Source organism: Cupressus sempervirens, unplaced genomic scaffold (genome assembly GCF_028749045.1).
Source record: "Cupressus sempervirens isolate cs-2001-9-10 unplaced genomic scaffold, ASM2874904v1 CseChr00s100002_03, whole genome shotgun sequence".
Taxonomy (NCBI): Eukaryota; Viridiplantae; Streptophyta; class Pinopsida; order Cupressales; family Cupressaceae; genus Cupressus; species Cupressus sempervirens.
In genome coordinates this window covers 7476737-7497822 of record NW_028322207.1, presented here as the reverse complement: position 1 = coordinate 7497822, position 21086 = coordinate 7476737, and the positions used below count along the sequence as shown (strand labels likewise).

At 31.9% G+C, this 21086-nt stretch overlaps 1 protein-coding gene across 1 annotated transcript; it reads right to left on the bottom strand.

Moving 5' to 3' along the window:
* Nucleotides 1-1668: 1668 nt before the first annotated feature.
* LOC149527844 (uncharacterized) lies at nt 1669-2381 on the bottom strand. The gene is made up of 2 exons (XM_089812091.1): nt 2131-2381; nt 1669-2045 (listed from the first exon to the last, which is right to left on the bottom strand). Exons 1-2 carry the CDS (start codon nt 2359-2361, stop codon nt 1917-1919), a joined length of 360 nt encoding a protein of 119 aa, XP_089668217.1. The 5' UTR covers nt 2362-2381; the 3' UTR covers nt 1669-1916.
* Between the last annotated feature and the right edge of the window lie 18705 nt (nt 2382-21086).

Sequence of the window (21086 nt, the reverse complement as noted above, 5' to 3'; positions counted from 1 at the left end):
TTATCATGCAAATGTAGGTCAAATCATTACTTAATGGCAGGACATTTGATTCATTAGTCTGATATCTTGTTTATCCTCAAGCACATTGTTCCCCTTTTCCTTGGAAGTTTCTTTGTCATATATTGATACATCAAATTTCACATTGTTCCCCTTTTCCTTGGAAGTTTCTTTGTCATATATTGATACATCAAATTTGTATAAATTTTTAAGAAAGAACTTATATATATACTAGGATATGCCCTTTTAAATTTGTATAATATAAGACTTCGGTCTAAGGCAAGACTAGAGGTTTTCTTACTCAGTGCTTTCCTACCAGTGCCCATTTGAATGGAGAACTCTATAAACTCATTTTTATTCATCTGATATAATACAAAGCTTCGATTGTTTACCAATCAAAAAATAATAATTTTAAATTTAAATTTTTAAATAAAATTTAATTTTAGAAGAAAATTATTTTTGAAACCTTCACTAAAATATCCCAAAAAATAGCAAGTGATTCTACTTTATAAGAGGCCCCCTTCCATAAGACCCGAGCCTTCATCTACAACCTCTTATACAACCTCTTATTTGGTCTCCGACCTAGAATCTCTCCAAAATAATTTATTAAAATTCTTTGTTTTATTCCTCCAAATTAATTTATTAAAATTCTTTGTTTTATTCCATTTTATTTATTAGTATCCTTACCTCTTATTTTGGCCCCTCCATCTTCTCCATTTTATTTTTCATCTCCGTCATGTATAAAAGAAAATTAGAACAATTAATAAAATTAAATGAAATGAATTTTGGAATTCTAAAACAGCATCCACAACCTCACATCTGGAAGCTGTGATCAGTCTCATCTATAATCAATCATTGATGGGTAGAAATATTGTTTGAATCCTAGAACAGTATCCTTAATCTCGTGGAATGTAGAAATCCTATAGCTTTCGAAATCAGTTGAACATTAATCTTTTTACTCTCTCCATTCCAGATGAGAGTAATATCTATTATCCCCACAAAAGAAGGCTTCTAATTCTGCTTTCATTTCCTTTCACTTCAAAAAAAAAAATTAAAAAAAATTCCATACATATACTTCATCTTTTTATAAAGCGAATCCACATTCAAAGTTTGATATTCATCTCATTCTCATTGAATCAATTTTTCCCATTACGAAATATTTATAAAAAATCTTCCCAACCCTCTTCAACATTCCTTGCTCCATTATGAGCAGCGTGCTGAAGTGAGACTATTTATATATTAACCTGTTTTGATTAGATTAATGCTTTCCATACAGATTATCGATCAGAACTATAAATTGCAAAAGATTTTTACAGGATGAATAGAAGATGGTTTTGAAGGTTTTAATCTTGTTTCAAAATATTAAAAAACTACTTTCATTGAAGCGTTTGATAGTTCAGAAACTGGGAAAATGGAAAATAACTTCCATTGATTGTTTTGAAGGTTAATATTGTTTTTTTTGAATTAAGCGAGAACGGTACAGACTAAATGTCTTTAACCAGACCGAAAATCCCAAACAGAGCTAACAAAATGCATTTAAGCCTAGTTAAGTAGAAGCTCGCATTATGCCTACAAAGACAAACGAAGTTCATCATAATACAAACCCTAAAAGAATATAAGAAATATTAAAGTCTTCTACAGACAATATATTAAACGTACAACCAAGCAATATAAATTTAATGTTACTGTGTTCATTTCAATAGTTTGTTCAAAGAACCGGCATTACTCAAATTTTACAGCTTGAAAACCCCTTTTCAGCTTTGAGGATTAGCCTTTCACATGCCTTCACAAAGACTTCATCACGTGTAAGCAGATCTTCAAGACAGCAATTTACATGTTACCCTGCTTTATTAAGCCAGCCCAAAGCAACAGAAGGTTTGGGTGGAGAAACCCTAAGAAAAGGAAGAAGCCCTAAGCAATTAATGGATTTGGAGCTCATGCTGTTTCTTCTGTGTCTCAGCAGCAGCAGTTGCATCAACTTGAATTCTCTGAGCTTGAAGATCCGCTTCAGCCAATTCCTCCTCATTTTTCGCCACCAATTTCTTCCCCTGCAACATCATCAAAAAACAAAAGTTTAGGTAAAAATGAGATTGAATTTAAAAGAACAGAACATAAGTTACAAATGCAAAATACCTGTGCAAGGAAGAAAGCTTTGATGTACTGCAAGATTTCAGTGATGGTGGTGCTTGCGTCTAACAGGCCCTTCTTCAATTTGCTTCCCACAGAAGAATTCCCAGTTTCTCCTTCCATTGTCAAATCTTGCGGAAATCCTGGGTTGCAAATCCTTTTCAAGAGACGAAGAAAAGAGGAGGATCTTTCGCTACGTGTAGCCCATTTTGCCTTCCACCCAAGCATCAAATTCATGCTAACGTGTCATATTAAAGCTATTCTCTTACTTCATTCCTAGTTTTATTATAAATTAAGGGCCCTTTTGGCTGGAGAGAATAGAATATTTGATTTTGTTTTTTGTTAGTTATTATAGCTATTATTATTGTATTCAATTTTAATATCAATTAATAAATAAGAATGGATTATTTTTTAGATAATCAAATATTTGTAAAGTTATTCTATTAATTTGTTATTTAAATATATTATCTATACTATTATTATTGTATTCATTTTTAATATCAATTAATCAATAAGAATGGACTATTTTTTAGATAATCAAATATTTGTAAAGTTATTATATTAATTTGTTATTTGAATATATTATCTATACTATTATTGTTGTATTCATTTTTAATATCAATTAATCAATAAGAATAGACTATTTTTTAGATAATCAAATATTTTGTAAAGTTATTATATTAATTTGTCGTTTAAATATATTATCTATACTATTTGAGATTTATTTTACCCTATTTAAATGCTTACTACCATTTTATAAAGAAAAATAATAATTTAAATTAAACAAATATATAAAATTAATAAAAAGAAACTTTATAGATAATATAATACACAATTCAATACTAATAATAATTTGATTATACATCTATTTTCTAATCTTTGGTTCACTATATCTTTAAGTATTTTTCTTTATTTGATTTTGATTTTCAGTTATATTGTTATTTATTTATTTGTTGGATTGAATTTAGTAGAATGACTTAATTTTTTAAAAAAAAATTAAATATAATTTTGAACTAATTTAGTATCTATTCTATTGATTTATATTAAAATATTTATTTATTTAATAATATATAAAAATTATCAAAACAAGTGTTTATTATTTAGTTGGTAAAATATTAGGAAAATATCATAATTTATTACCATCAAAACAGAATAAAGTTAATTGCACATTTGTACAATGACTTTTAATTTATCACTTAAAGTTATAATCTTGTTTATTAAGAGCTCAATTAAAGAAAATAGAACCTTTATAATTCAACAAATTTCTCAAAAAATATTTCTAGAAACTATCCTTGTGCATGTGAAACTTCAAATATTAATATTCAATCCTTAAAGATTGAATGCAATTTAGACTCTTTAAGAAAGTTGAACAAGAAAATAATAAATTCTTACAAGATATCTAGATTGGAAGGAATTTTGTGTAAAAAAATTATTATAAATAATTTTCATAAAAGAAACTTAATATTCTATTGGACTTATTATCCTTATTGTTGTAAAGTGTGCCATTAGATGTTTAAATTTGATTTGTGGATCTCTTGTTTGGTCTATGGACCTAAACACTTTATTTTTGATATATTTCCTATTGAGATAGTTTTGACCCTTCAATATAGAGTCAAACATGGGATCTTGATGGCTATAAAGCTTGACTATCTTATCTAGTATAAGTTTTATTGTTATTACCTTGTTTATAAAACAACGCTTCATATGAAGGCTAGATATCATCATGTATAAACACTCAGTTGAGTGAAGCTTTGTGTACACACCTTGAGACTCGAGTTGCTTGTAAAGAGATATCAAGGAGTGGGAAACAAAATGTGTGGACCTTGTTTAATCTTGTATCATTCTTATGAGGGATAGAACAACAATTGTTCACTATTTTAAAAGGTGGTAGTATTTTGCATAGTTTGTCCTTTCATTTGTAGTATTGAACTCTTATGAAGGTTTCAAGATTTATATTATACAAGAGTATATTTTTCTTCCTTATGACTATTCTATTGTTTATTTTTACTATTATTTTAAGACTCAAAATAATAAAATTTGTATAGGATGGATAACTTGTTTTTGAAATAAAAAGTGAACAAAACAAGGGGGTCGACCCTTACAACCAAAAAATTGACAACCAGTACTCTGCTAGCAGAAACAAGTAGAGGGAAACCACTGCTGCAGAGAACAACAACTAGTAACCAAAAAACACCACACGATTAAACACGGCTAATAGAGTATCATCTATACTAATTCTAAAACTATAGTACTAAACATACTACATGATTGTTCAAAACATAAACTATTGGCATAAATAAACCAACCCAGCTCAAAAACAACACACGATCATTTACAACTACCAGAGTATCATCTATACTAATTCTAAAGACTATAGTACTAAACATACTATGAATGTTTGGAACATAAAACTATTGGCATAAACAAGCCAACCAAGTCTAAGAATAAGTTGTAAACCAACAAATAAGGCAATTGCAAAAACAAATAAACAAGCTAGGGCTAAAAACCCCTAGAGACCACCATATTATTTCTCATCCTTATCTTTTCCTTTCCCATCCAGAAGCACCCTAGCCCAATCCTTAGCAAGAAACTTATATAGGAGTTTGTTGTCCTCCGTGTCTAGCCCTGCCTCATCCTTCTCTTGCACCAATAATTGGAGGGTAGTAGCAGCAACATGGGTAACCTTCAAGGTAAATTTAGAGGAGTAAAATCCATCCTCTAAAGATTTGACCATTTTCTCCATTTGTGCATTCTTCTTGTTCTGTTCCTCCTCTTTCTCCTTGTTTCCTTTTTCTACATTCTTAAGTGCCTCCTTAATCTTTGTCAATGACTAGTTCTCATCCTGCAAAACCTGGGGGTTAGTAAAAACATTGGTTTTTTCCTTTGTCAGAGAGGAGATGGTGATAGGGGAGGTATCCACTTTATTGTTGTCTTGACAAAAGGTAATAGGCTACAAGGTAAAACTAGTTGACACATGAGTAGTCTCCGTGGTATTGACATTACCAGCAAACACCCAGGTGTTATCAATAGAGTTTTTACTTTTTTTCTTTCTCCTCATTTCCCTTTTCTCTCTTGGAGTCAACATTTTTCTCCTCCTCTAGCTCTCTTTCATTATTCTTAGAATTCTCCTCTTCCAGCTCCTCGACCCTAAATCTATTTGCCTTTTGTTTATACCTTACTTGTGTTTTGGCTAACCTTCCTTACCTTCTCCTACCATTTCCTCCCTCCTCCTCCTCTGAATCCCTAATGTGCACGTCCACTGGCTTTAAAATTTTGATTTTTTTTACTACCCTTCTATTCAATTACCAGGTCTAGGTTTTTCTTTTTCTTATTATCCCTACTAGGGGAAGGGTGAGGTGTGTGGATTCTAGTTCCAGTGCTAGTACTTAGAGGGGAATTTTGGTGGTGGCATTGATTATCAACAACAAAAACCCTAGGGGGATAGAGGGCAAGATGAAATTGGTAAAGTCTAAAAATCAGACCTTGGTGAATGATAGTGAAATTATTAACCTTACTTCTCTTCTCCCTAACATCGCTTATCATGTCCTGAAGGGAATGTAATAGAAATAAAATCTCTTTTTCTAAAATGGTTCAGGAGAGGGAAGTGATAATAATAATAGACTCCAAACTTGCTTTTGAGCATGAGGTACTTCATGATCACCAGACAGACATCATCTCAAGGAGTTGGTAGCTTATCCCTCTGGAAGCCTCCCCTATAGTGAATTATAGGTTCTTCATCCTCAATAAAAAAGCTATTTATGTTGGCCTTGTCCACCGTTTTTGTAACCTTCTTCCATTTTTTCCCCTTCAGAGACAAACCAGTGGCCATAGAAATAACCTCCTCATTTACTTGGAATGTGATACCATTTATGGTAACTTTTCCGTCATTCCACCCATTCACAAACTAAAGAGCACAATTTTCATCGTAACCCACCATTGCCTGCATATAAGGAAGAAATCCCCCTTCCTTTAATAGGAACTAGGTCATCATCCTATCCTTAAAATTTTCTATCTTTGTTGGCTCTAATTGATTCAAATCTCCACCCATTTCTTCTCCACTGATTCTTGAACCCCCAACCTCAGTAATTTGCATCTGAGCCTTCTTACTCTCAAGCTTGCTGACAACGGGGATGTTTTTAATCAATAAAAACACTACGATGTTGAAAATAACATCTCTAGGGCCTTTAAACATCCTACAAACATGGTTTCGAGGTGCTTCAAAATCCAAAACCTTTTCATTATGGGATTCATGCATACTTTGCATCATAACTCTAACATCCTTGAAATCTCTAACAATATCTATAATGATATTTTTTGTACTTTCAAAAAGAAAATATTAAAAATTTCACATTATGTTACCATAGTTACGAAGTAACTCTTGCCTTAAATTGCATCTATTTATTATCCAACCTATACGATGGTGTCTCGTCATCTTTCCTTTGTACTTGTTAAATTTGGCAAGCTTCACCTTCCTAGAGATGATATTGCCAAATTTGGCACTGATTCTTATTTGTTTAGCCATGCTCAATTTTTAATCCCCCACCTTTCCTTGCAAATCAGGCCCTTAATTTCCTCCTTTAGGATATTCAGGCTTCTCCAGCACATCATTTCTTTTAACTCAAACCCCATGGCTGTAGCAGCATCCGCCACCATATTACCTTCCCTATATATGTGTTGTAACTGGACTTTTTCCATCCCATTTAGGATATATCTAATATCCATGATAATGTTTTGGATATTCCAACCTGGCTGAGAGACTCCCTTTTCCATATCAATTATTAATTTAGAATCACCTTCTATAGTTATTTCCTTTATTTGCATATCATTAATCAATTGTAGGCCCCAAAGTAGAGCCATCGCTTCAGCCATGTTATTATTCCTCCACCAATTTTCCCATAATAGACTAGCAACACTTCACCATTTCCATTCCTCAGCACTCCACCCGCAGCCCCAACACCCTCTCTTGTAGCACCATCAAAGTTTAATTTAAGCTGTATTATTGTTGGTGGTTTCCATCTTGTCTGTTGTCTTTTTATTGCCTTAAAGTTATCAAAATGATTAAAGTTCCAGTGGATACCCCATCTTTCCACTATTTGGTATTCTTTCCTTCCTGGTTCTTCCTTCGGTGTCTTACATTTGGTAATCATTATATTTTCCTTTAGTAGTTTCTCCATAATTCCCATTATTACCTCCATAGGCCTTTCCTCTTCCTGAAAGATTCTATTCTTTCTTTCCTTCCATATCTGCCAACAAATGTATGGTGGGACAATTCTCCATAGGAATATTAGCTTGGGGCGATAAAAGGGACAATCCCAGTTTTCAAAAAATTGACTCAAATTTTCCTTCAACACCCAACATAGTCCAAATTTCTCCCACACCAGTGACCATATCTTTAGAGTATACCGACATTCAAGGAATAGGTGAGAGATACTCTCCTCTTTTTCTTTACAGAGATAACATCTGTTTGTGATAAAGAAACCTCCTTTTTTCAGATTGTCCAATGATAGTATCTTACCATGTTGAACAATCCACTAGAAGAAGTTGATTTTGGGCAGAAGATTACTAATCCAGACTTTACTCCATGTTGTGGGACAAAGGTCCTTACAAAAGAGAAGTTTGTAAGCAGATTTGATAGTATAATGGCCACTAGAAGTTATATTCTACACAACTTTATCCTCCTGTATTAGAAGTGGGAGTCTTTGAGCTTCCATCAGCTCTTTTCTTGAAATAGTTGAATATCCTTCAGGGGACATGTATCTTTTCGTAATTTCTTCCACTTCCTTCTAAGGTCAATATAATCCACCACTCTTAGCTCCACCTCTTCCTTCAATGTTTCCTATTGACCATTACTTTGGAAAAGACCTTATAGACTGTGTTACAAAGGCTTATAGGTTTGAAGTCAAGGAGACTCGTGGGTGTTAGAGTCTTAGGGACCAGAGCAATAAAAGTCTTATTTGTCCTTTTTATCATCTTTCCCATTTTAAAGAAATCCTTGGTTACCCAAATCAACTCATTTTTAATAACCTCCCAGAATTGTTGGAAAAATGCTGGAGGGAAACCATTTGGTCCTGGGGCCTTGTAAGCTTTCATAGAAAACATTGCCTATTTCACTTCCTCTTTTGTGATATTTCCTAGAATGCTATTATTTTCTACTTCTCCTAGCACTTGTGGGATTGTGTTTATTAAGCTTCTTCTTATTACCTAATTTCCTATTCTATTTTCCTTTTTATAAGCCTTGCAAAAGTACTCCACATGTCTTCCCATCTCCTCCTAGTCCTTGTATTCCCTTCCCCCTTCTCCTTCCAACCTGTTGATTGTGTTTCTTCTCTTATGGTTCGAGGCCGACCTGTGGAAAAAGGTAGTGTTCCTGTCACCTTCAGTTAACCATTGAACTCTCGATCTTTGCTTCCAAAATATTTCCTCTCTCAAAATGATGTCCTTCCATTTTTTTCTGTACTCTTCTTCTTCTTGTGTAGCTTCTTCCAAATTATTACCCTCAGCAATATCCCCTTGCAATTTTTTAAGTTTCTCCTCCACTTCTCTTTTGACTTTGAACAAATCTCCAAAGGAACTCTTAGCCCAACCCTTAACATTTCTCCTTATTGTCTAATTTTTGAGTTAGTTTGTACATTTTAGTACTGTCTATCCTAATGTTCCACCATTCTTGGATTTGATCTTTAAATTATGGGTGGGATTACCACATTATTTCATACTTGAAAGGTTTTAGACCTCCTTTTATGCCATCTTCCCAATGGAAGATTAAAGGGGAATGGTCAAAAATAATTCTTGTGAGGTTCTCTAGAAAGGAATTACCTAGCCGATTCCAATTCCCCATCACCATCAGTCTATCTAGTCTTACTTGAATAAGATCATTCCCTTTTCTATTATTAGTCTAGGTGAATGGGTTTCCTCTCAAGTCTACATCTATTAAATCCATTTTTCCCATAAAATCATGAAGATCTTGCAAACTTTCAAGGCACTCTCTATTTCCACCTAACTTTTTCGAGTGGTAGAGGGGGTATTAAAATCTTCCATACACATTATCTATTTTTCCTTCATAGTATCCATTATCCTTTCTAGCTTTCCATAGGTTTCTTTTCTCCCCATCTTATTATTAGAAGCATAGATATTGATAAGCCCCCATCTTTGATTACTAGTTTAAAACTCAATTATTAGAAATTTTTTGTATTCCCATAACTCAAATCCAGTCATATAACACGGGTTCCACATGGTAGCAATACCCCCTGAGGCTCCGTCAACATCCACATGCATGAAGGCAACCCTAGGCCAAATATGACCCATAAGTCTACCAAAATTAACACTAGACATTTTGGTTTCTTGGATTAACACACAATCAACCTTTTCTTAGATTATACACTACTTTAAAGCATATTGTTTTTGGGGGTTATTTAGCCCCCTTAAGTTCCAAGAAAGAAAATTCATTTCTTACCTCTTGTTATAGTTTCCAGTGTAAGCTGCTTACCACTGGCCACGTCTCTTGTTGCTTGTTTTGTCATGGTTGCTCTGCTACTTGTTCTTCTAGCTGTACCACATGTTCCTACATCTAGTTTCATACATGGGAACATAAGAATGCATTCATTCCTTTGCATATTTTCAATTTTAATTTGTAATCCTTTGAATCTAAAACTAGAACTTATGTCAAAGAAATTTCCCGTATGCTTCAATGCACTTCCTAGGTTCTTTGCAATTCTCATAAAACTTCAAACTTGTACACATCGTTAGTCATGAGGCTATACTTATTTATATGTTATGATTGATTTTGGGAGTAAGAGCTATTTCAAATCATTATGGAATAAATTTGCATTTTTTCTTTCATTTGCTTTATTCAAATTTCCTTTTTAATTTTTAAATCGATAGATTAGAAAGTGAAACTTTGTTTTATGAGAGTTAAAAATTCCATATTGATTATGGAGCTGTGATGAATTATAACTCTATATATTTGGGATTAATTATAAATGTAGCTTCTAGATTAAAAAAATTTAAATTGATGTATTACTACAAAATCTTGATGCGAGAATAAATGAGATATCAATGATTATGGAGAACAAAACATTCTAAAGCTATATTTAGTAGATACAAGTCTACAAGAGTACAATATTATTAAGTGCTAGACTATTAGTTGTATGAAGGAGAAGTGTTATGAAGTGCAACATGTTACTTTGATGTTCCCTTAATCAAGTTTGTATTACTAAATAATATTGTTGTGTTTGCTTGAAATTCCTGACAGATTATTTATCATGTAATGTTTAGATGCAAAATCTAGACTTCTATTTGATAGTGTTTCTTAGTTTTCCTTAAAAAGAAATACCTGGATTCACTAAAATTTTAAAGAAAATTATGCCAGGACACTAACAATAGTGCAACCAAAATTTCTTAATTATTTATAGCAGAGTAACATTTACAAGAGTCCCTAACTAAATAACATACAAGAGGATATTAAGAGGCACCTAAGTTAAACTTTCAGAATCTGATGACAAAGGCCAAAAACTAACTTGTCCCATTATATATTAGAGAACATATACAAAAATATAAATACACAATGCAAACTGAGATCCTCCACCCTCTATCCTATCTTTACTAAGCAATACTATGTTATCTCGAGGTTTACACAAGATAATGCTAAACTGTACAATATTAATATCTTGAATGTAGTGGATCTAAAAGGACTTCCTCCTACTGTTTGGACTTATGCCATAATTATTATGACAATGACCTCATCGGAGTCATAATCATAGTTCAGAGTATGTAGATCAAGTCCTCACCTTCTACCCCTTTATTGGCTAGTGCATCTTCTTCTCTATTGCCCTCTCTATAAATGTGACCAATTCTTATTTCTTGAAGCTTATCCATGAATTCTAGGGCTACTTCTAATCTAGAGTTAATAATCTAGTTTGGAGTATTCCTCTTCTGTAAAGCATTAAGAATTATTTGAGAATCTCCTTTGATGTATAACTTGGGAATACCTAATTGTATGTTGATTTTTAGTCCCTCCACTACTGTTTCTAACCCAGTCATATTATTCGAAAATATGCCTAGTTGTTTGGCTTTTTTGGCTATCCAGTCTCCTTTGTCATTACAAACAATACAACCTAATCCCACTTGATCCGGGTTTCCTCTTGAGGCACCATCAAAGTTAATTTTGTGCCATCCACTTGGTGGAGCTTCATATTTACATTCGGCTCTTGCAATCATGTTGGCTTTGGAGTTGTACATTTGAGGAATGACTAAACTACTCCATTTTTTTCTCATTTCAGAATCCCAAATTGAGAATGAGCCTTCCTCTTTAGAAGTATTCCTAAGATGATTTTTAAAATTTCAATAATGCTAGCCTCTATTTTGTTTAATAGAGATTCTAGATTCATTTTAGAATTAGTAAAAATTCTTTTGTTTCAATCTTTCCATATCTCCCAAACAAGAATTGATAGAGCAATTTGCCATAATTTGTTGCAAGTCCTGGATGTGTTATGTTGTGGCCAACTCCTGAGAAAATTGATTTTTAAATAGAATATTATCATGATAGGAAATGCTTATTTTTTCTAATATCAAGAAAATAAAAATTGGTTAGATAACGTTTATATAAAATGTGATATTTTTATAAAAAAATAAAAATTAAGAGATCAAAACATGTTTTTATTATTTAATTTATAGAAATAAAGTTCAAATCTAAAAAGCTCCCAACCCATACAATTTCACGTAAAATAGAAGTGACGAAGCATTTGGAGTATCACATTATATGTTTAAGCATGTTATGCATGTTACTAGAGAACCATAAGTAGTTGGAAAAACCCCCCAACGATCAATACATATAAATTTGATGTTGATGAATAAATATGATGTAATAAATAAGAAATAGAATATAACTATTTAATTTTAATACATAGTTTATAAAAACTTAATAATAATTTACATATCTTTTCGAATTGAACTATTTCATTTTTGTGGTTATTTCCTTTAGTATGTTTTTTTATGTAAAATATAATTATTAATTTAATATCAAAATATATATTTAAGTTTTAAATATATTTAAACTAAATAATAAATTGTTTAAATATAAAATATTAATAATAATAAATGATATAATTTACAAATTGTAACACTTATCAATTATACATATTACAAACACTATTATAAAATATAATTAAAAAATAATATTGTTTAATTTATTTGTACAAAAGTAAAATAATACTAATAATTTAACAACTTTTATTAAAAAATTAAAATTTTAAAAAAATTAGAAATTCAAATAGAAAGATATAAAATATTGAAATTATATTTTTATTGAGAATTAATATTGATGAGACATGTGTGGGGTGGAAGATAAAATAATTGAAAAAAAAAAATCTTATCAACTTGTCACAAATGTGGAAAGGATAAAGTTGTAATTAATGCATTCATTAATGCAAATGAAGTTGTTAGAAAATATTTGTATTTTTGTTGAGGAAAACTAATTTTCTCCCCCACCAAAAATAGTATGGACCAATAGAATGATTGAAAAATGTGATTTATAAATAATGAAAAATTTAAAAAATATATAAACATTTGAAATTTCATATAATGTTTTAAATTCTTTGATTTGATTGGTTAGTGTAAACGTCATATTAGCATGACATGAATGCGTAAGTATTCCTCGTTTGGCAGGCACTAATAATTAACTTAGACAATTGCATATATTTTTAAATGTGTACAACAATTACATTTATTGTAACTTCATTGTATCTATACACCTACAAAAGGTGGCCTTATAAAGTTATCACCTTAATTTTATAATTAATTAATATAAAGACATTTAAGATTTATAAGTATATAGAATTAGTTTATTTATATATGAAAAATGACTAATGAAAAAGTTTGACACACAACAAGATCAATCAACGATTGAAAAAAAATCGAAGACGAAGAAATCAGTGATGATGATCCCGTGAGTGATGAAAATATGCGTTCCATGCATTCATTGCTTCCAACATTATTATATCCACGTCAGTGTCATTTAAGGTGGAGATATTTTTTGTGAGAGGGCCCACCGAACATATAATTGAAGCCGCCCCACTGGAATCTGATATTTTCGTGCGAATTAGACACTGAAGGAGTAGTATTTTTGGTTAACTGAATAACGTCGTTCCAGAGAAAGATAAGGCGAATATTTAGAATAGTATGTTAAATATATATATTTTGTTTAATCTTAAATAATTTTAATAGAAAGAATAATTTTTTTTTTAAATATTAAAAAAATCATTATATTAGAAAAAGTTAATTTAGTTTTAAGGTTATATATGCTAATTTCTAATTATTATTTGACGAGTACAACAAGTCAAATTGTGATAGTACATTTAAAAATTAGAATGATAAATTTAAGAAATGATATCTAATTAATAAAGAAAATCATTAAATATTTTTAATATTTTTAATATTGGTATCATAATAATACTCAAAATTTAACTTTTAAATATTAAATATGTAAACTTCAATTTCAAAACAATTTTTTTTTAAATAATATTATATAGTAATAAATTTAAGTAAGCTAAAACCTTACTACTAAATAAACTATTTAAAAATAAATAAAATATTTTTTATTAAAACAAGAAAAAAAAAACTTAGTTTTAATATTATATCTACATTTTTATTTTTAATTCTAATTTAGCCAACATTTTCTATACTATTTCGTAATGATTTAAGTTTTATTAAATACATAACTAAGGACTTATTATTAAATAAATTATTTAAAATAAAATAAAATTTAACTTATTAAATATGTCCATTTAAATTTTAAAACAAAAGAATATATTATTTTTTTTCAATATATTTTTTTATCTGTCTAATTTCTTATAATATTGTAAACTAACAAATCTAAGTAATTTCAACCTATTATTTTATTGTGGATTATTGCATCCAACTAAATCATGGTTTCAACGACATTAAAAATTCCCTTGGGTAAAATTCTCGTGTTTTAATTATTTTTATTAGTAAAAAAATATTTGCACGTTGCATGTAAGAGGAGGATAGTAGACGTGCACAAAGATGAGTAGCAGTTGGGTGCAAATATGTTGCACCATAGCCGGGCACTAGCTACGGTGCAACTTATTTGCACTATAGAAAGCCATGCCAATACTTTCTCGGGACTAGCTATCCTCCGTCAAAATCATGCATCCTTAGACCATAAATTTACTACCATACATCCATTGTCAGTGTGTCAGTCGGGAGTTTCGTCTCATTAGTCCAAACGTGTCAGTCCCCCTCCCCACAATTGGTCCATTGTCATCCATCGAAAAATGGACCTATAACGTACCGTGACCGAACACGGGCAATTAATTGTTACATAACTGTGACAATTAACCTCACTGTGGCTAGGTAACTGCAAAGAAACCATTTTGGTTGTTGACCGGTAGCTGTGGTTTGAATTCTTGACCAGTAGAAAGAAATTACAATGGAATGAGTTTTAAAGTCTGGTGGTATACTAGGGTTCAAGTCCATTGATATTTTCATTGTTCTTTTGGTTGCCGACTGCGTGGGAGATAATTTTTGGGCTATTCCAACTTCTTGAGTGTGGTGTTCTTTTGGTTGCCGACTGTGTGGGAGATAATTTTTGGGCTATTCCAACTTCCTGAGTGTGTGCGTGGCTTTGTCTACAGTGGTATGTATGATTTTTTATTGTTTAAGTTAGTTTTAGATTTAAATTTAATGTTAAATTTGGTAATGAAAAGTAGATTTCTCCAAAATCTAGAAATGGAAGTTGGTTTCTTTCAAATATGCAACAAATGTCATTTCATTAGATTTGAGGAGACTTAATAGATTTGACTCATATCCCTTTATACTCTGCAGCTTCCTTCCCGCCTTGAATCTCCACTGAAGGCCCTTCTTCGACGACGTCATTCCTATCCCTTTACAGTCTGCAGCTTCCTCCGCACCTTGAATTTCCACTGAAGGCCCTTCTTCAACAATGGTGGTGGCATTAGCTAGGTCTGCTTTGTCATCCTCAACATCCACATTGTCTTCCTTCAAGTAAGTTTCAAACTAGTTTTTATGGTTGGGCCTCTTTACATGCATTAATTATCTACATGAACTAGAACCCTAGCTAGGCCTACCAAGATATCTATTTTGAAGATGTTCTGGCATAATTTCTCTACTGCCTCACTATCCTTTTCAAAATGCATGGAAATAGCTACAAAGATAGCAGGAATATCAAGATTTTCTCTATGCCTATCATCATTTTTGATGTAATTGTCTTCTAGAATTGTCAAAACAACCTTAACCACAAGGTTATGAGGAAGCATAATGATTCTTAAGCTTGTCAATCTTGATCTCTCCTAAGAAGGCCATTTGCCTCTTCCTACCCTTCAACCTCATGGGAGTTTCCATGAAAAACTACTATAAATCTAGGTAACATTGTAACACACAATCAATTATGTTGGTCTTGTATAGTTTAAATAAAATCCCATTGAAGACTAGAATGTTTCGGTAGGGTTAATTAAGCATTCTTGGTGGTATGAGGCTTGGTTACTTCAACTGTAACTAGCTAGTTATCATTGAAATGTCATTTAAGTGTGTCCTTTGTAAGTGCCACAATGGCTTAGATCATGCTATCTATGCTCTTGAATTAATTTTGTAATTAGTCATTTATGTATCATGATTCACAATTTAATCCTTTCGATCGTTTGTTTATCTTAATTTAGAAATAAATGCAATGCTTGCTTTCGAGACTATTTTCAATTAATGTCAGTTTATGCTTTTATTTTGCCTTATGCACTCAATTTTGACAATATAGCCAATTAACATTCTTGTAATCTTGTTGCCAATTCCTCATTATTATCTTAACTATGATATAAAACTTTAATAAATTCATGCTATAGACTTACCCATATCAGTTGATCATTCAACCCATCTTTCAGAAAATAGAGCGTAACATAAACTAGTTATTAAATTAAGAAACCTAATGTTCCTTACCTTTAATTTTAACCTTTTCTATAATATGTATGATTTCTCTCAACATTTGAGCCAAAATCACCCTCATTACTATGAAATATTTGGTAGCAATCAAGCCTTATCTTGAACCATGGCTTTTACTTTAATTGAAAAACTATTACTAGACATCTTAGGGATATATATACCGAGACCATTTTTTATACTAGTGCTCAATTTTAGCTTCAAGATTCATTGATATAGCTTCCAAATTTAGATCTAGAAATATTTGTGAAATTAATCATCTCAAAGCAATGCCTAGTTCATAAACTAAGAATAACATATTTCCAGTTTATACATGTTAAATAGACACTATGTTAATCGGTAGCTTTCCAAAGTTTACTGTTGAGAATCCATATTGTCCATCTGTGCATCATATCTAGTATCATTTATATAATCTATTATGTCCAGAGTATTTCATTATTGATATTCTTGATACACCTATATAAGTTAATATCCTCTAAAAAAAACTAGTATTGTCTTACTACCCTTATAGTACCATCTTGCTACATAATTAATTCTATAAACAAAATCATACCACTTCTTTCTAAAATCGTAGTAACAAACCCAAATAACCTAGATCAAACCCTAAACATATCTCAATCTTCTAGCAAGCTTTTGTCAGTGAGTTCACTAGCCCTTTCCACAATCACAAATGAGCACAACCCAACTTTCTTCATTGCCAATGCAAAGTTAAACTTTGAGGTTTGATTTTTTTAAGGGCTTACTCGGCTTCTGCTAGCCCTCATCATTACCAGAGGTAGAAATTGATATTTTTTGACCTCCACAACTTGCAAGATTTCAAGGCATGTGGATCCTTCAACTAAGAGATACTCTATCCAACAATAATTCCCATTGTGGGTTTCAGATGAAGCCATTTTTTAAGGAACTCAATATTCTTAGCTATATCTGGCTTCCTTTCTATGAAATGTTTCTTCTCCTTAATCACCAATACCAAGTGTTTAATAACCTTCCTTGTAGGATCATATTTCAACAAATAGTAAACAATTCTCAAGAAAGTCCCAACTAGAGCACTGTAGACAACATCAAAATGCAAGAAAAAAAAAAACCCTGTTATAAGAATGCTAGAACAAGTCCTCATGAAATACCAAATTCAAAAAAAAGCTCTATATTATGTGTTCTCTTATTAGAAGGAAAATAATAACATAAACCTAACACAAACAATTATAAAATGCAAGAGACTCAGAAATCCTTGCTTTAATAGAGCCAAGGATTTGGATGTTAGTTATAAACTAGTGTAAGATCGGCATTGGGGTGCGATATAATGAGTTTCTAGGATAGGGGGAGAAAGGCCTCAATTTTGGGATGATGGGGTATGGTGAGGAGTCAACAGTGGGAGGGAAGGGGGTGTTGTATACCATACATATGGAGCTTGAAATACTATTTATTATGAAATAATGTTTCAGTATAACATACCAAATTGAAATACTTGAACATAGGAAAATTGCTACACGAACCAAAATGGTTGAACATTCAACTTAGTAACATAACACATATCCAATAGTATCATTAAAAAATAAAAATTCAAATAGAAATTGACATATTCTTCATGGTGGCAACATGGTTACAGAATGGCAGAGGTGGGGGTACTTGGGCACTCTTGGTTGTGAGGACATCTTGGGGACTGGTATTTCGAGGTTTTGGGTGGGGCATTGTGGTCGGTGGGTATGAGTCCCCAAGTTTCACTATTATATACTAACACTAGATTACTCAAATAGGTCTAGATTGATTATTTTATAAAGATATTAAGATTGTAAAATAAACTTATACAAAAGCATGAAAACCCATGCTTCAGCACAACAAGAAGTGGAAGTTGTTATATGCCAAATTCAAAAGTACTTCTACACTATGTGCTATTTATGACATACTAAGATAGTAATAAAATTTTCAATACAAGCAATTGTAAGTATCCATGAGAAACTAAATAGGCTTGTTGACACATTAATTGTGAATGTTTTGATCCAAGTGAAGGGGGCTTACCTTAAATGGATTCTTTTCTATTGCAGAGCACTAGAAAAATATCCCAGAAGGTTGAATTGTTATCTTGAATGGAATTTTTTTCTTTTGAACACTAATATAATTTATTCTCTATAGCACTGGATGGAAAAAGAAATGCAAAACTGTCCATGACAATCACCTAGTTGTTCTTTCCCTCCGAACAAGAAGATCACAAAACACCAAAACATACAAAAATCCAAAAGTAGAAACCATGTGATCCATCAATAAATGAGGGAAGCCATTGTATAGTGCACAGTGGGCCTTGTAGTTTTAGTGGTATAAGAAACATTTAATATCCATTGAATGTATCTACCAACAACCTCAATTGTCAATAGAAATCTCCAAAGAATTCATTTGTGATAGAAAGACTTCCATCAACTTATTCTTCAACTACACTCTGATCCAGCTTTAACTCCTTTATAACTTCAACAAATCTTGTTCCTAGAATGGTAGCAGTAACTCAAATACTGGTAAATACAACAACCTACCATCTAACTAAGCTTGGTGACAATAACTCTAGTATTCTTAAATATGGAAACCAACCATTATAGCAAATAAATCTTACCACACATTCCTAAGATGCCTTGCCAAAGTAAATGGTTTTCTCTCCAGAGAGCAAGTAGAGACTATCAAAGAGTTCAAACACCTCATTGCTTGGTTGATGAACTCCCTAGCCAAACTTCTTGATGTTTGGGTAACAAAAAATGCAGATGCGTTGCAATTAACAATTCACCACATATCAATACATGTAATTTTGAATTAGTCATAATCAATAGTCTACCCAATTATTCATAACCAGTAGTAGTTAGTATTTTGTGGTCTACAAAGAACAATAAATTCATTAATGGAGTATTATGTGGTCTATGAGGAAAAATTAAAAAAAACATTAAAAGCATCTCTTATGTTATTCTAGATTCAGGATTTGCCACTAATTCAGAATTAGAGTGACTAATTCTTACCTGTATAAACCACTTATCTGTTCATCTAGAAACAAAAATCTTGGCCTCATGAGGATTTCCAAGCTAATGCTAACTCTTCTCTTTTCTCCACCACTGATTCCCCTCAAGTGCCAATTTCCAATGGGAGTGTTGGCATATTCTTGAAGACCCATTTCAACAAGTGTAGACTCCATTAGTGGCAATTTCTCTAACCAGGGCATCTTATTAGGGAGTCTCAAACAAGAAAAGTATGCTATAATCTCCCTCACGGTCAAGGTCCCAATCAAAGTATCATCTTGAGTTACATATGCCTACAACCAAATGTAGGAGAATAAAAACTATTTAACATCAAACATCAATAGTTCACCCAAAAATAACTCGGCCCCTGTTAAGGACTATTAAGGAGCAACCTATGATTAAATCATACTGTTGTTCCAAAGGAGAGCTTTTTCTTGTGATTACTCAACTTGATAGATCTAGAATGAAATACATTAGCTACCAATCTACTTGATTTTCGCCAAAAAATAAAAAAATGTAAAAGGAATCAATAATAGTACATTATGCAACAAAATTCCATCAAGAATGCAGCTCCATATAGATAGATAAAAATTTGAATAAGTTTAAATATAGATAGATATAAAAGATTGGATTAACTCCATATTTAATGTTGTAGACAATAAAGCAATAATTTCTATTGTGTTCTATTAAAAGACCAGCATTATGAAACTATTAGGATTTGCAAGGCACTAAATGTATCAAGAAGCTGTGTTTAGTAACAGTCCTGTTATATTATTGTAGACCATATAGGATGTTAAAATTAAGCAAGAAATTAAAATAACTCAGTGATTCACTTTAGGTGTCCTACATACTAGAAAGAGTGAAGCCTTCTGTGGATATGAAAGAGGTGCTCTACAGTAGGGAAAGAGCAGATATGTAAAAGACACCAGTAAGATGTAGTGGTTTGAAAACACCCAAAAGTAGATCATCCTCTGAGTATAGAGAACAATGTTGAAAATGTCTAATTCTTTTTATTTCCTTTCTTAGGAAAACAAGGTTGTTGTGTGGAGGACTTCTTCTAGGTTTGTCAGAGATGGTCTTGTGAGTGTGACAATTGAAGTCATTATCATTTATAGTCATTTTGACATCGTATAGCTTGAATGAATGGTGTGTCAATAGTTCCATTGACTTACAATTAATTTGAGATTCAAAGTGAGAAACCCAGAGCAATGATTTTTCCATTAAGGGAAGTAGTAGGATATGCCTACAATTTGCAAGTGTGATATTGATGTTGCTGGTGACACGCCCATCAGTTGTATTAAGGTTCAAATTTTGTATTCATTGTTGTTAAATGATGTAATCTATAGAAAGATGATAGTCATATGTATTTAGTATCATGCTGTAAGTTTTTTTTGTATGGTAATGTTTATATTTGTGTTATGGTCCCGTCTGTGTCGGGGTTGGATACAATTGTTCAATTGTGTGTTGTTTGTGATGTTAGACAAATGTCATATTAGTTATTAGAACAAAGTCTATTGAGCTCAGTTGGTCAGCAAAGAAAATTCCAGAGCCCACTGAGCATTCCTCTTTGGAAACAATTTCTACCAAGCTCACTCGAGCGACAAAGGTTTCTGTGGTAGAAGTCAGTTTCTATTGAGCTCATAAGGTCAACAAAGGAAAGTCAGTATTTATCGAGTTCACTTGGTCTCCAAAGGATTTTGCAGAGTTCACAGTGTTCACCAAGCTTCAATTGGTTAACATTGGAAATCATTTCTGGAGCAGCGTTTATCAAGCAGGGTTGACCAATGAAGGATTTCATTATTTTGGGAAATAAATTTTAATTGTTTCATGTAATAATTGTAGCCAACTGATGTAATGATTATTGGTAATTATAACTTGTAAATGAGTTGACTTGACAATTTGTAAGGTATAAATAAAAGGTCAAGTTATGAATTCTAAAATGAATGAGTGAGCATGCAAGTGCATTAATTGTGAAGAAGGTGTGAGAAAATTTTGTAGAAGGATCAGATATCC